This window comes from Convolutriloba macropyga, chromosome 8 (assembly GCF_964194025.1).
Source record: "Convolutriloba macropyga chromosome 8, txConMacr16.3, whole genome shotgun sequence".
NCBI lineage: Eukaryota > Metazoa > Xenacoelomorpha > Acoela > Convolutidae > Convolutriloba > Convolutriloba macropyga.
Window position 1 is genome coordinate 3,696,554 of NC_134475.1, and position 15,560 is coordinate 3,712,113.

A 15,560-nucleotide genomic window follows, 5' to 3' on the forward strand; every position below is an offset into this window, starting at 1 on the left:
AAATGAGTTGACAGTAGCTGAAGATATTTTTATTGAGCACTTTCAGCTCGTAAAACTAAATTTCCAACACAATCATCATTTTTCTTCCATATTTTTATGACATTCAGCGCATCTCTTTCATAATTTTTGCTCACAGCCGCTCATTTCTCGACTCTTGACATGCGTAGGGTGGCGCAAATAATATACACTCAATAAACAGGTGGACAAAGGGAAAAGATGCAGGTAGTATCATTAGGGTTGTTATTTTGTTATTTTTTATTTAATTTAAATTTTTGGGTGGAGGGGTTATATTGCAGTCGGTTGCTTTATATATATATATATATATATATATATATATATATATGTGTGTGTGTGTGTATGTATGTATATATATACATATATATATATATATATATATATATATATATATATATATATATATATATATATTTCTGCACTGTGCCCCCATCTCAAGAGTTCCAAAATCCAAACGCGTTCAATTAAGCACGGGTGTCTTTACAATTGTTCATCTTTAACGTTGTAAGGAAGTCCGTGCATAATTGGATATGAGATCTTTTCGGTCACCAGACAAGCCAGCGAATATGAGTTACTTTCTTGACAATCAATGAAGCCAGACTACAATATAACATAGATGAATTAATTAATGTAGTGTCTAACCCAGCCTGTTACTGAAACATTACATCCATAACTGAAGAAGACACTGTTCAGCATGAGTGGCGGAGGAACAGAAGCAAGTTTAATGGTGAGTTGAGGTCACTTCTATGCAATTGGACCCGGGTCGAGGTGTCAGCTCCGCTTCCGCTCATTATATTGTAAATGCGTTGAATATGCTAGAATTATGGAAAAAATGAGTTGAATACGCTGAAATGCGCCGAAATGAACTGAAATGCGCTGATTTTTCACGTTTTTCAGCTCAGATGTTCTACATAATTTTACGCTAAAATTTTTGAAAAATCAGCGCATTTCAGCGCACTTCTTACACAATTTTTAGAAATTTTCTCGACTCGGGGAAAAAGGATCAGTTTTGTTTCGGCCACAGTGTTTTTATGCACCCTCCCCTATTACATTTTCCCTTTGTAACGCCCCAGCTTAGCTCGTGCAGATTATTTGGTGTCTTTCCCGTTATAGCCCCCCCCAGCTTAGTGGTCAGATAGCCTATAGCCTCAATCATGGTAAATATAACATAATGGGGGCTATAATTTCATGGGGGCTATAATGGGAAAGACCCATTATTTGCACCACCCAATAGCACGTTCAGTGTTTTCATTTTTACGCAATGATTAAGATTAAGTACTATGTAATGGCACGTGTTCTGTAATTTCGGTGTGCATGACGTACTGGGGGGGCACAAAAGTAAAAGATCACAATGTGTATTGTTATGTATTGTTATATAGCACGGTACTGATATGTAAAAATAGCACGCTCATGACCACTGTGCTGCGGACGAAAATACTTTATATTGGGTCTATTCTGAAGCACCCCCCCCCCCTCCCATTCTTAGTAACTATACACCTTTATAAAACTTTTAGGATCTATTCTGTTTTGCCCCCTCCCCAATCTTAGTGAGCATAAATCTTTTATGACCCCCCTTCGCACATGCTATTTTCTTACATAGTAACTTGCTTTATAACAACATATAATTTGTAACTGGGGTCATAAAAAACACTGGGGGCCGAAACAGAATAGATCCCACTTTTAACCTCCCGTAATAATCACCCATTTTGGGTCTTTCCCATTACATGACCCCCCCCCCCCCGACATTATAGCCCCCCAATTCTGGTATAATTACTATGATTGGGGGCTATAGGTTTCTGACCACTAAGCTTGGGGGGTCTATAACGGAAAAGGCCACCATTTTTAACCCCATATAATAACGTGCCATATAACAGCACACAGTTTGTAAGAGGAGTTCCTGAAAACACGGGGATGTGAAAAAGACTAGATTTCACTTAGTTGTACTGAGAAAGAAAGTATATTCTGCCCTCCCACCCCCCAACATCACCTAATGCACAACAAGTTATATTGATTTGAGTTGTATGTGTCTCCCAGCTTGGTTAGTCCTTATGGTCTATTATATAATGTCCCCAGACTTGGGTCTCAGAGATTTTCAGCGCTGAACTAGTACATTGCAATAATGAAAACAAAATTCAATAATGAAAACAAAATTCAGAGAAACTTTGCATCTCTAGGATATTTTAAGTTTCTTTATGTGCATTTATTCTTTATTATGTTAAGGTCAAAGAGTTCGCCTAGACTAAACTTATCCCGTCTGAAAATTACTCATACCCCAAAATTAAGTCTGAATAACGTCATACTATTGCAGCTTATGACTGGTAGTTACTATAGTAGTATACACACTATTTATACATAAGCTAGTTTGTAGGCAATTACCACAAAGCCCATTTAGCTTAGTGGCTACGACTTGCTACGCGAATTAAATGTTGAAAGTACCCACGCGGAAGTTCACTTTGAACTGAACATATTTTTTTCGTGCAGTAAATTTTACTCAAAAACCAAAACTGGGCAGTGTGAATTTTGACATGAATAGAACACTGGACATTCTAATAAACAGAATGTCTCTAGACTGATTCATTGCTGATTTGCTCTGCCACCAACCTCCAAAACCTGTAGTGTAACCTGATGTGCATAGCTTTACTCGTCGGGCACAAGAACGCGGGGCAAAAATGGATCTATTCTGTTTCTGCCACCCAAAGTTTTTTCTGACCCCAGTTACAAATTTTGGATCATCTCCGTTTGTGCACCCAGCTTAGTGGGCGCATATTATTTGCGCCCCCCCCCCAGACGCACGTGCAATATTTTTACATAATAATTTACTATGTAATGGCACGTGCTCAGTAACTGGGTGCGCAAAGCGTACTGGGGGGCACAAACGGAAAAAATCTCAATTTTTATGTTATATAGCACGTTTTTATGTAAGAAAATAGCACGTGCGCCTGGGGGTCAAAAAAGATTTATGCACATTAAGCTGTGGTGGGGGGCAAAACAGAATAGATTCACAAAAACTTTAGCTTCTAGAGGCATTTTGATGCTACTATTTGAATGCAAGATCAATTAGTATCCATTGTTTCAAGAAATTTCCCTTGTTTAAATCTTAAGTATGAACTATTGTGAAATTCTCAAAAACAAACTATAATTCGAGTTTTTTCCCTAATAGCTACAAAGTACCGCTAGAGATTAAAAAACGTAAATATATGTTGCCATTTCCTCCCAACATAAGTATGAAGAAAGCATATGCCTAAAATGAATTTGTATAAAGAGAAACACACTCTTTAGTTGTTTTAAGTTTCGAAATCAAAGTCCTTATAAAATCTCGCATAATTTTACTGTTTTGGAAATCAAAACGCTATCTATGACACCTAGTTACAATTGAAGTGCAAATTTCTGACGCCCTTTTGTTTGAAAAATGGGCTCATAATCAGTGATCAAAATGTTGGACTATTTTTTTTCCTCTGTCCCTCGTCCCCCTGTTTTCTATTCCCCCAATTAACATATAATGTTTTGATATCTAGCAGGATTCTAAATAGAAAGCGCTATTTAAGTATGGGAGCGTAAAAATTGACCTCGGGGCCGTATGCCCACTCATCTGGGTGGTTTGAAACCAAATCACCTAATTTTTTTGCAAACAGTCCTGTAAAAAAATGATTGTCCAATTTGAACCATTTGCACCCACCAGGGCTAAAAATTGGACATATAAATTTATACAACGCTTAACTGCCCAAAATTTCAACTGTTTGTAAATTCAAAAACTCATAACAATATTCTCATCTTAGTAACTATAAAACGGATAACCCTGTCTCAATTTACCATCAATGTATCAGAAATGGGCTGTCTTTTTTGAAGGGCTAATATAAAAAAGTCATTTTTTTAAGAGAGCCACGTCTAAAAATTCAATTCTGATCACTGAAACTAAAATTGAAGCAAGACAATTAAGCGCTTTAAACAAAGCGTTTTAATCAACACAGAACCTGTTGAAGAATGCTTTCTTCCAATCAACGGCAGAAAAATGCGAAAAATTCTCCGGTTCTCTCTCGTTAGAGCTTATGAGGCTTTTTACGTGTATCCCATTCCCCCTCTTATAATCGCGATGAGTTAAACGTTCGATTCGACGGTTTACAAAACGTTGAGTTGTTTACTGAATGAAAGGTAGTAAAAGTGCCAGATCATTTCGGCTAATAACAATACTCAAAAGAATAGACAATGAAACACATACCCCAATATTTTTGATATATTTTTTCAGATATAACAACTGCTTCTTTTTCAAACAAAAGCTCGCGCTCTTATCTACAATAAAGCAAGTCATTGAAATGCTAAACCCATATGAGAAAATCATTAAACGATTATTGTATAAACCTTTGCAACTGTTTTTCATATACATTGATTAGAAAATTTTGAAAATAAAAAAAGTTGCATTTTGGAGCAAGAAATTTTGAAAAACTCTATATATGTCAAATAAATCGATATATTAACCAAAACTTTATAATTTATATTTTTGTCTTCCTCGAATTTTTTTTGAATCAGACGTTGATGCCTATTGTTTGACGAACTCTTTTACTGTTGCGTTTTGATTAGCACTTTGGCTTAACAGTTGAAAAATTAGCAGAATTTGAAGATAGTAAGATTTTATCTCTTTAGGTGACTAAGTTGCAATAAATTTCTCCCAAATTGTCGTCTGTCATTTTTTTAGTAAAAAATATTTTGTCAAATATATTGTTTTGGCAGCCAAATACATTACTAATGAATGCTAACGAATTCTTCTATTCTGTTTTTTTTAAATCTGTTAAAAGCCAGAAACTAACCGAAAATTAATTTTTGACCGGAATTTTTGCAATTATCTACATTTTCTATGTTTTGTTTGCGAGAGGCAATTAAAGTTCCATATCCATGTGTTGGTTTTGAAAGGACAAAATTCAAATAATATTATTTTAATGCAACATTCAATTCTTGTTTCTCTCCCCCTCGCTGGCACCCAACTGTTTAAAAGAGGAAGTGCACGTAGGGGCGTAAAAATTATATACCAACTAAGCTGGGTGGGCAGAAATATAGAAGATCCAGAAACTTTTGAAGACGAAGCCTTGGAACGAATAAACAGATTCCTGAATCAAATCCTGACGATGAAAGCCTTTTTATGACGAAGTCGGGAAAATGGGAGAAAATTTTGTGGATCTTTCCCGTTAGAACTAGCGCCCACTTAGTGGTCAGATTGGGTATGTTCTACCTTACCTCGCCATCTCCATTACCGTAAATATACCATAACCGGGACGGGTTAAAAATTCGATGGGTTATAAAGGATCAAGTTGTTTTATGAATGAAAGGTAGTGCAAATGAAAAAGCAATTGAGTTTATAACAATAGTTAAGTCAAACGACGAGAAAAGATATCCCTAAGGCTCTTTTTACTCCTTAAAACGTTTGACGCGGATGCAAAATAATCATGCGTCCATCCATTGTGTATCTCATAAGTTATTATAGTCTTCTGGCAAATGTTTTTTGTTTTGCTGGTTGTCTTTTCCGTTTAAGCCAATTTTGAATAGAAAAGAATTATCTTTTATTTTGTGAAGGAAAACTTATTACACTTGTATTCAGCTCAATTCATCCGTTTATGTCAGTGAGATTTTAGCAGACTTAAAGCTCTAGGTTTAAAAAAGTTCTAGGATGAACCCAAAAGATTCGAAATACTCCTTGTTTGCGCAACATGCACTAGTTCCATCAATTCGTCACCCCCCCCCCCCCCCCCAGCCCCACAGCTTATAGTGGGAATAATACATATTTTACGCCCACAGGCGCACGGATGTGCAGTTTTTCTCACAGACAACTCAAACATTGTAAATTGGGGCAAAGAACACTGGAGGAGGCAAAATATTACCCAATAATTTTGCAATTCTTCCTATTTGACTTCAAATAATTGCAATTATTTTCAGGATTCAGCGGGAGAGTATGCCTCGTATGCGTGGGAGTCAGTGCGTGAGTGTGCGGGTGAGGCAGGGGAGCTGTTCGCAGTCTGGGGAGGAGTTCTATGGCTATACATGTTGGAAGCTGTTGTTATTTTCAGTGACCCCTGCACACTTATTGGTGAGACCAAAAAAATTTGATCTTTTCTGCTAAACCACTAAACTTTGTTTTGGATCTATTCTTTTCTCATACCCCTCCCCCCGCGCCAGTTTAGAGGGCATATACATTTTACGCACCCCTACGCGTATCATATTATTAAACTGTACTGTTCTATATAGTACATTTTTAAGTCGGTCTTAAATAAAACACTGGGGCCGCAACATAGTAGATCACATAAATTTTTTGGGGTTTGTATTGGAATCAGAACAAAATTAACAGGTTTATTTTTGGTGGCCAGAGTTCGATTTAGAGGTTGGCGAAAAAATGTTGATATGGTCACTTTAACCGTCAGACATTAAATATTAGTTATCAGCTTTTGATTAAAAGATAGCTGACTAACAGTGTATTGAATTTCTTAATTTCCAGCCACTTGATTGCAATTCAGCAGATTTTTTTGATAATCGCAGCTAAATCAGTGCATTTCCTACAAAAAATCGCTGAAATCGAGCTAACACCTCAAACCGCCCACCCGTTCTTTAAAATCATTTGAACACTTTTTTTTAAAACAGTTCATCAGTTTTGAAAGAGATCTTGCAAGATAACCATTCGAACTCGACTGGGGTATAAACCTTTCTAATGAGGATATTATCAACTAAAGGTATTTTTAATTGCATGATGTATTTCACCATAATCTCCATTAGATGTTTATTCGCCTATGCGGATATCTGAAGCAGGTAGCCAATTTAAAAAATCTATAAATTCGGTGCTTATCGACTGCTCGTTCAATAAGCTAAGCACAGGCGCTTGAAACTCTATAACGTCAAATATAGTCTGTCCCATAAAGTTGAAATCAGCGAAAGTTCGAAAAACGCCAAAAACGTGCAATTGAGCATCAATGTGCTCATTTGAATATCAACGTGTTTTCCATTAAGCTTTCATTCATCAATTTTTTCTGTATGTTTCAAATTTGAACTTTGACCTTTAAACTGTAATCTGTGGCTTTTGAAACGTTCGCTTATTTCAACTTTATGGGACAGACTATATTTGACGTTATAGAGTTTCAAGCGCCTGTGCTTAGCTTATTGAACGAGCAGTCGATAAACACCGAATTTATAGCTTTGCTAAATTGGTTTCGTGCTTCAGGTATCCGCATAGGTGAATAAACATCTAATGGAGATTATTCGAGTTCAGTTAGGCATTCTTTTTGGTCAGTTTTGAAGGTCAGTTTTTGTTCTCTTCTCTGCTTGAGGAGCATATATTTTGGTGATTTTTATGGTTGTTTCAATTTATGAAAGTATTGCCAGGAACTTTTAATATAATATTTTGTTTTTACAAATTCTTCAAATATATTTGGCTGATAAAAACGTGCCATGCTTCCTTTTTGTAAGAGCCGTCTGAGTTGAATGATGCTTTTCGAGAAGAGGATATTAGATGCTCAATCTCGTGAGACATTGTTAGTTTCCTGCTAGCCGAGAAGATGACATTCTTCTTCTGGAAGTAACAGCAACAGCCTGGGCTCTGAATGTAATTCATACCATTTAGTTAAATAACGGATATAAAGTTTTAAGAAAATCATTTTGCAATGTTCAGACTTTGCCGCTTCTTATATGTTAAGAGTTGGATTTGAATCATCAATGTTTATCTTTTATGTTTTTTTACAAGAGGGCTACTTATCATGTATAATATGTATTATAATTTTGTGTGATCTTTTTTTGATTAGAAACTCGGATCCAATATTTCAAAATTTTGACTGACAGGAAATGGCGAGAATCTGAGAAGCTATGTATTTCAAAATGTCCGAGGATCCACGCACTCATTTTCGATTAAGGGTGTAAATTTTGAGAGTTTCACACATTTGATTTCGTAGATGCTTAAAATGTCCTGAATCTAGATCATTCAGGCTCGATCAGTGAATCGGTATTTACTGGAAGACAAATGGTTTTCTTTTTCTCGTTATACGAAAACGAGGACACAGAAAAAAATTTTTGTTTTTGAGAGCCAGCATTTAAAAGGGCTTGAGAAAATAAACATACCAAAGTTTTGCATCTGAAACCCCTATAGTGCCAGAGATTTCATATTTTTTTCTGGTTTTTTGTTTCAACATTGGTTATATGTATTTTGAGAGCTGACTTCTGACTCAAAAACAATGACTTTTTCTAGACTTTCAAAGTGTGGTCATCATTGAATACAAGTATTCGGTCCAGCTCTTAGTTCTCTACATAGCCGAATAAGGTCGAGCACAGTCTCTACATAAGCCAGGCATGATTTTTTAATAAACAAATTAAACTCAAGCGCAGTCTTTTCATGACCAAAGTTGGTTAAGCATGGTCCTTTCATGAAAACGGTTGAGTCGATCACGGTCTTTCCATGGAGAAAGTTGAGTAGAGCACCGTCTTTCATGAATAAAGTATATTTGAGCATAGTCTTTGCATGAACAGAATTGAAACCAGCACGGTCTTTTCATGATCAAGAAACAGTCGAGCACGGCTTTTTCATGGACAGAATTGAGTCGAGCACGGTCACTTCATGAACAGGGTACAGTCGAGCGCGGTTTTTTCATGAACTTAGTTGAGTCGTGCACGATCTTATTTTGAACAAAGTTGAGTCGATCAGGTCTTTTCATGAACAAAGTATAGTCGAGCATGCTCTTTTCATGAACATAATTGTGTCGATCACAGTTTCTTCATGAACAGGGTAGAGTCCAGCATGGTCTTTTCAAGAACGCAGTTGAGTCGATTACGGTCTTTTTATGAGCAAAGTTGAGTCGAGCAGGGTCTTTCCATGAAGAAAATAGAGTTGAGCACGATCTCTTTATGAGCAATGTTTAGTCGAGCGGGGTGTTGTCATGAACAGAATTAAGTCCAGCATGGTCTTTTCAAGAACGCATGAGCAAAATTGAGTCGAGCACCGTCTCTTTATGAACAAATTTAGTCGAGCATGGTCTTTTCAAGAACGCAGTTCAGTCGATCACGATCTCTTTATGAACAATGTTTAGTCGAGCGGGGTGTTGTCATGAACAGAATTGAGTCCAGCATGGTCTTTTCAAGAACGCATGAGTAAAATTGAGTCGAGCACCGACTCTTTATGAACAAATTTAGTCGAGCATGGTCTTTTCAAGAACGCAGTTCAGTCGATCACGATCTCTTTATGAACAATGTTTAGTCGAGCGGGGTGTTGTCATGAACAGAATTGAGTCCAGCATGGTCTTTTCAAGAACGCATAAGCAAAATTGAGTCGAGCACCGTCTCTTTATGAACAAATTTAGTCGAGCATGGTCTTTTCAAGAACGCAGTTCAGTCGATCACGATCTCTTTATGAACAATGTTTAGTCGAGCGTGGTCTTGTCATGAACAGAGTTGAGTCCAGCACGGTTTTTGCATGAACAATGTTCAGACGAGTATGGTCTTTTTATGAGCAGAGTGCAGTCGAGAAGGAGCTCAGTCGAGACAGAGTTCAGAGATCAAATGTTTTTATGAGCAAAGTTCAGTCGAGCATGATAATTTCCTGAATAATGTTAAGTTGAGGATGATTCTTCATTAAAATTGTTGAGTTGAGCATGGATTTTCTGTGAGCAACACTGTCGGGTCGCTTCATGATTTTTTTGGTGCATTTTGGCAAAAGTCTAAGTTTTTTTTAATGAGAGCTTTGGGCCCATGAATGTTCATATAGAGCCCAATTGCTCTAAAACTTTATTTAATCTAAATCCGCTGCACAAGATTGGGTTCGTCGAAGGCTCAAAGCCTAAATTATCATTAAAAGGACCATTTAATCATCTAGGGTTAATCTTGGCAAATAAAGTGGTCTTCTTCGATGCGGTTTTTCGCTCGACCAATTTTTTATCGGACCCTTTTAACTTTTCGTCCTCAAAAACGTGATGAGGACCGGAGGGCACTGAGTGGCTGAACAGCTCTCTCATAGCCTTACGCCTCACTAGTCTCAATGCAAGCGATTCACCAAAACTGTTTTGAGGAGACAATTTTATGACGTGAAGGGTGGTTCTTAATCTTAAGAGCTTGCCGCCTGCCTCCCCTCGTTAGTCGGTTATGTTCCCCTTTTTTTAGTTCTTGCCTTTGCGATCTTGGTAAACATATTCGTGCGACTGCTAACTGCGAGTGTGAGAAAGGGCTACAGCTATATGAAGACATCGAAACAGTCTGAGGGAGGGGAGGCTCCCAAGATATCCAAGATGAGCAATGCGGGAGAGAGTATGAGCATGGCATCGGAAGTGGCCTCTGAACCTGAGAGTGAACTGGACGGGGATGGGAGACCCAGGTCCGCCCCAATGACATCAGCCCAAAATGTAAGCCCCGTAAAACCGCACTTCCTATTTTTTCCATCAAAATATGCAAGATCTTCCTCGATTTTTCGACAAAAGTGGGAATGTATTTAGCGGGATTTTTCAGGCTAAGATTACAGAAAAAGCCTTGTCTTCTATTGTCATAAACTTAATGAAAAAATTTGTTTATAGAAGCACATACTAAGATTAAATCCCGAAACTTTTTGTCGCGTTTTGTGTTGCCAGGGTCGAGCTTTTGGGTACATTTTTGTAAGAAAAGCGGTGCTTACGGTGAATGCGATGAAAAAAGTAATTAATTGCTCTCAAACGAAGTTTGTAGCAATTATATTAGTCCTGTCAGTCTTTTTTTTATGCGATTTTTCGCTTGACCAATTTTTCGTCTGACGCTTTTGACTTTTCGTCCTCAAAAACGGGATAAACAGGTAGCGCCCAGCGGGCATTATGTGCTCTTAGAGCCTTTCAGGTCTGTTTCAGCTCAAACTGTCTTGGAGACTTATACTTATACTTATGGTGTGAGGGGCGGTTCTTAGAGGTTGACACCCCCCCCCCCTTTGTTGACCCCCCACCCCCACTATTGGCTCCACCCCCCCCCACCGCGCTTTTGCCCCCCCCCCACCCAGTGCTGCCGCCATCAGCCCCCGGTGAACCCCCCCCCCCCGTGGCTAGCTACTGACCAAGCCAACCGCTCGCCGGTCGTTTGAGAGCAATTCGCCCGACGTTAGTCGGTTATGTTTCCCCGCATTTGCTTTCCAACGTTTACTCAATTTGATTTAAATTCACAAGAAATATCAAAGAAGTACGTGAGAGTTGGCGGAGTGGAATAAGCAGTTGAAGGCAGGCAGGAGGTCGTCAGAGGTGCAAACCCGTGTAAGGAAGAATCTTTTTTGTAAGAATACTGAGAACGCGGTAAAATAAGTAATTCACCACGAATCACCACATTCACCCTAAAAGGATGTATGAAATACACAGTGAAAATTAGTTTTTTTGCCGCATTTCACCGCATTTTTTACAAAAATTTACCACCAAACCTCAACCCGGGTATCAAAACTGAAAAAACACGTCAAACATATTTTCAGGATATGCTATATCCCGGCTATTAATTTTCTCGACAAAAATGGGGAATTTTAGCAAAAAAACAAAAACATTTGCGCAGATTTTTCAAAATTTTTTTCATAACTCTTTAACAGTCCTTGACAAAAACTGGGAAAAACAGTTTCTATCCTGTATTAACTTGCAAGGATCTCTCAAGTTCTCTTGTTTTGTGCTGCCAAGACTAATAAGGTGGTAAAATTATTTAATAAAAGTTTGCTCATGGTTTTTGCTTTTCACTTGACCGAGAACGATTTTTATCAAACCTCTGTTTTTATCAAATCAGGTTGAATTTATCAAATCGCAAACTCTAAACAAAAAACAGTTCGTTTTTGCATTGGCCATAGCTTCTATGTAAAAACAAAAGAAAACTTGAAGATATCGAAATGTCGTATGCCCGACGAATACATTATAATTCTTGCCCATAGTTTTTCATAAGCCATGAAATGATATTTTCACATGTAAGCATAAACTCTTAAGGATTGTTATCAGAAAAAAAATTTTTTTTATAGTTTTGATCATTTAAAAAAGTTATAACTAGGGATTATCAAAAAACGACATCAACATAACGAAGTGTGCATGCATAACAAAAAGCATAAACACTAGAACTCAAAAACTTTGTTCCAAAAAACATTTGGAAAGAATTGAAACTCCTGAGCAAGAATTCGCACGAATTATGTACTTAAATTGAAACTCCTGAGCAAGAATTATGTGCTTGTTTTATTTTTATGTGTCCATGTTGCTCATCAACCAGTGGCGACACGTTATTGCATAAAAAATGATTTTGTCAAACTTTACGTTTGTATTGGCTTCGTTTTGAAAAAGCAGAAGCATTTTTCAGTTGTCTAAATTAAGATAAAGTTTTTCATATAATGCGAAAAAAACGCTCGCAGTGTCCTGCGAAAATAATAAATTTTGAACAGTCACTCCTACAATGAGGTGAATTATTAGAATTAGACACAATGTTTCAATTATTTACTAGCTTTTCATGAGTCAATTGAAGGTTTTAAATTTCATTTCGTCGAAAAATCTGACATCACATATTATGTTTTGTGTCTTTGTTTTAAATTTTTTCCTTAAACTTCTTTTCTGATTCGTTTTGTATGTTTGTGTTGTTCCATTCTATTCACTACCTGTTTTTCGAATACTTTTTGATCATTTCTGTTTTTTTTTCTATTTGTCCTCAAAAATTTTTTTTTTACGGTTTAGAGGGTAGCTTCCTCAGTTATCCACATAATTGCCGCTGATTTTTAAATTTCCCTCAAAATTTTTTATCCAGTTCTCTTCATCAATACCAAAGAAACGACAGAAATTGACTTCGAATGTGAAAACTGTTTCGTGTTTTTTCAATGTTAAAAGACAATTTTTCGTCATATTTGCACCCGAATGATTATAAATCTCACTTGATGAAGAGAAAAACTACATAATCTAAAGATACATTCTTTGTTCAACACATTTTACAACTGATTCAATGAGCGTAAAATGATTTGAGTGGTGTCATTTCATGACCAGTCCGGCGTATAACATTTTAGTTGAATTAGATTTGAGACATTGGTTTTTCAAAGATGAGCCACCTTTAGAATCCATTTCAGATCCAGTCATGATATCGAAATTTAATTATTGCGTAATAGACTCTATTTCCTTAATGGTTAAATGTCGCTGATCTCCATTGTACGCCCCGCCAATTTTGGTCATATTTTTTATTAATAGCCGCACAGCGATAGCTGAGGCTATTATTGGCCTTCTCTTGGTTTTTTTTTACGACTCGAAGAGGAGTATTGGTTTTCTTAAGGTTTTTTTTTTTTTACCGGAAGTACTATTCGGTCAGACGCTGTTTTGACCTAAAAGCGAAAGTGAGTAAAATTGCCGCGTGAACTAATTTTTGCTGAGCGAGAGAAGTTTTTTGATCATGCGCCGCGTTTAGTGAATGACTTTTTGACTATGAAAGTAGTTTTTGACTGAATGGCACATATACATAACCGTTTTTAGCCGTTTTTTCGTCGAATTGGCCCAATTTTTTTGCTTGTAATTTGGTTTTTTGTGGAATTTGTTTTTATTCGATGCTCTATTGGAATGTCAACCTCGGAAATTGATACCACAGTGTTTTGCAGAGCCTGAAGATGCGTTTCAAGTTCAAAATTGGCACACATTTCTTGATTTTTTAGTTAATTTTTGGCTTTTTTTCTATTAATTTCTTCATTTTTGGATCTTTTAACCGTCTTTTTGACAAAAATCAGTTAATATGGCAACTTCTTTTTGATAATTCATATACTCAACGCCTCTTTCTATCTAGATGTAATGTTGTTTTATAAAATTGTACATTTGCTAATCCGATTTTGGTGGTTTTTTCCGATTTTTTTTCAGTTTTTTGGTTTCCAATTTGGTTTCACTTTCTAGAAATAGTCTTTTTGTGCTACATGAGGGACTTCAATTTCGGTTCAATAAAAGTTCAATCCTTTTTTGACGTTAAGTTTTTGAAAAACAGTTACAACTTTTTCATAAATGCAGTCTTAAATTTTTTTGACCATTTTTTTGCAAAGTGTTTCAATGTTTCGTTTGTTTGAATTCTGCTTTTTCCTATATTTTTGTTCTCTTCAGGAGGATAGATGTTTGTATTGGATGGCTCGTTATCTTTTTTATGTCTCAAATGCTGAACAATGAAATATATTCGTTTTTCTTGATTTTTTATTTTGATTTTTAACTTTCAAAAATCAAGAATGTCTTTTTGTTACGGTGTTCCTTACATTGTGTCCTTATTTTTCATATTATAGTTAGTATCATTCTAGGTCTGTGCTGGAACCTACATTTATTTTCGGTATTTTAATTTTTTCAGTTGTTAAAAATCGAATGATTTCAGCTTTTTCTTGATATTCGTTATTTCTTTGGTTTGCAATTGATTTCATTCAACATAAGGAAGTACTGAGAGTCTGCTAGCAAGACGTCTCCAAAATTTCCACTTATTAATGGTTACTGCAAATTTCTTGCGGCCTGGGTTTTAACTTAAACGATTTTGTGCCTTTAAATATTCTTCTGCTGCTTGTCTTTTTTATGATCAATTTAATTTTTGATTTAGTATGAAATCATATTGTCTAGCATATGTACAACAAAGAAGAAGTATGTGTTGTTTTTTGTCTTAATTTTAGTGATTAGAAGTGTATTGTAGTGGTTATCTAATTTTTTAGTTTGAGCTTTCTTTTTTGAAAAGATTCAACTTAGTTTCTAAGATTATTATCTGCCGTTTGCTTTCGTGATCTTTGAGATTAGAATCATGAATTATTTTAGGGCAATTGATAGACCTGTCAGCTTTTTCAGCCTATCAGTATTTTGACCATGTTAATTATTTCGGACTTTTTTAACGTTACCAAACATTTTCAATAATATAAAATTTTTCTGCGTTTTGTTTCTCTTGGTGACAGTGGTTTAAGTCACCAATTTTTAGAAAAGACCTGGGGAGGTAACGAGTTAATGGTTTAATACAAATAGTAATTGCTTCCGCTGCATTTACGGTTTTTTATGTGAAGTTCTGACGCTTCGAGTCGCTTCCGGAATTCTTCCGGCTATGTTTTTTATTTCGTCGTCATGATTTTTGTTACGACCATATGACGTCACAGCCACTTTTTGTTCATTCGTTCATGCAATTTCAACTGAATTGCATGTGTGACGTCATTTTTCGCTCTTAGTGGAGCGAGTTTTTTTGTTCATGCGCGTGATTAAATTTTTGGTCACACTTGACTTACCTCACTCTCAAAAATGACTTCCTCAATTTGAAATTGACTTTTATTTACTATAATTCAAAGAGATAAGGTCAAATGTGCGTGTGTCACTCTAAATGAAGGTTATTTGAGATCAGCTAATAGAGGCAGCAATAACTTATACAGATTTTTAATCAAAATATAACAGATCGGCCTTCAATGAAAAGACAAATTTTTTTTGGTCTGTCTTTTTTACTGTTTTTAGACTGCCGATCTACGAATCTACTGCGGCTATTTTCTGGCAATCTGCCAGCTATGTTTTCTATTCACATAGATACCCTCTGAAAGATACTGGCAATCCAATATAATGTTAATTAGTATAGTGGAAATTCATGAAATTCTTTGCCAAGACAAG

At 36.3% G+C, this 15,560-nt stretch overlaps 2 protein-coding genes across 2 annotated transcripts in view; both read left to right on the forward strand.

Annotated features, from left to right (window-relative positions):
• LOC142344396 (small ribosomal subunit protein eS19S-like) overlaps positions 1 to 15,560 on the forward strand; it is a 416,658-nt gene that overhangs the window by 116,937 nt on the left and 284,161 nt on the right. The window lies entirely within an intron of this gene.
• Positions 519 to 14,744, forward strand: LOC142344328 (uncharacterized). Its single transcript, XM_075395916.1, has 4 exons — positions 519 to 742; positions 5,938 to 6,088; positions 10,129 to 10,367; positions 14,736 to 14,744. Exons 1-4 carry the CDS (start codon positions 710 to 712, stop codon positions 14,742 to 14,744), a joined length of 432 nt encoding a protein of 143 aa, XP_075252031.1. The 5' UTR covers positions 519 to 709.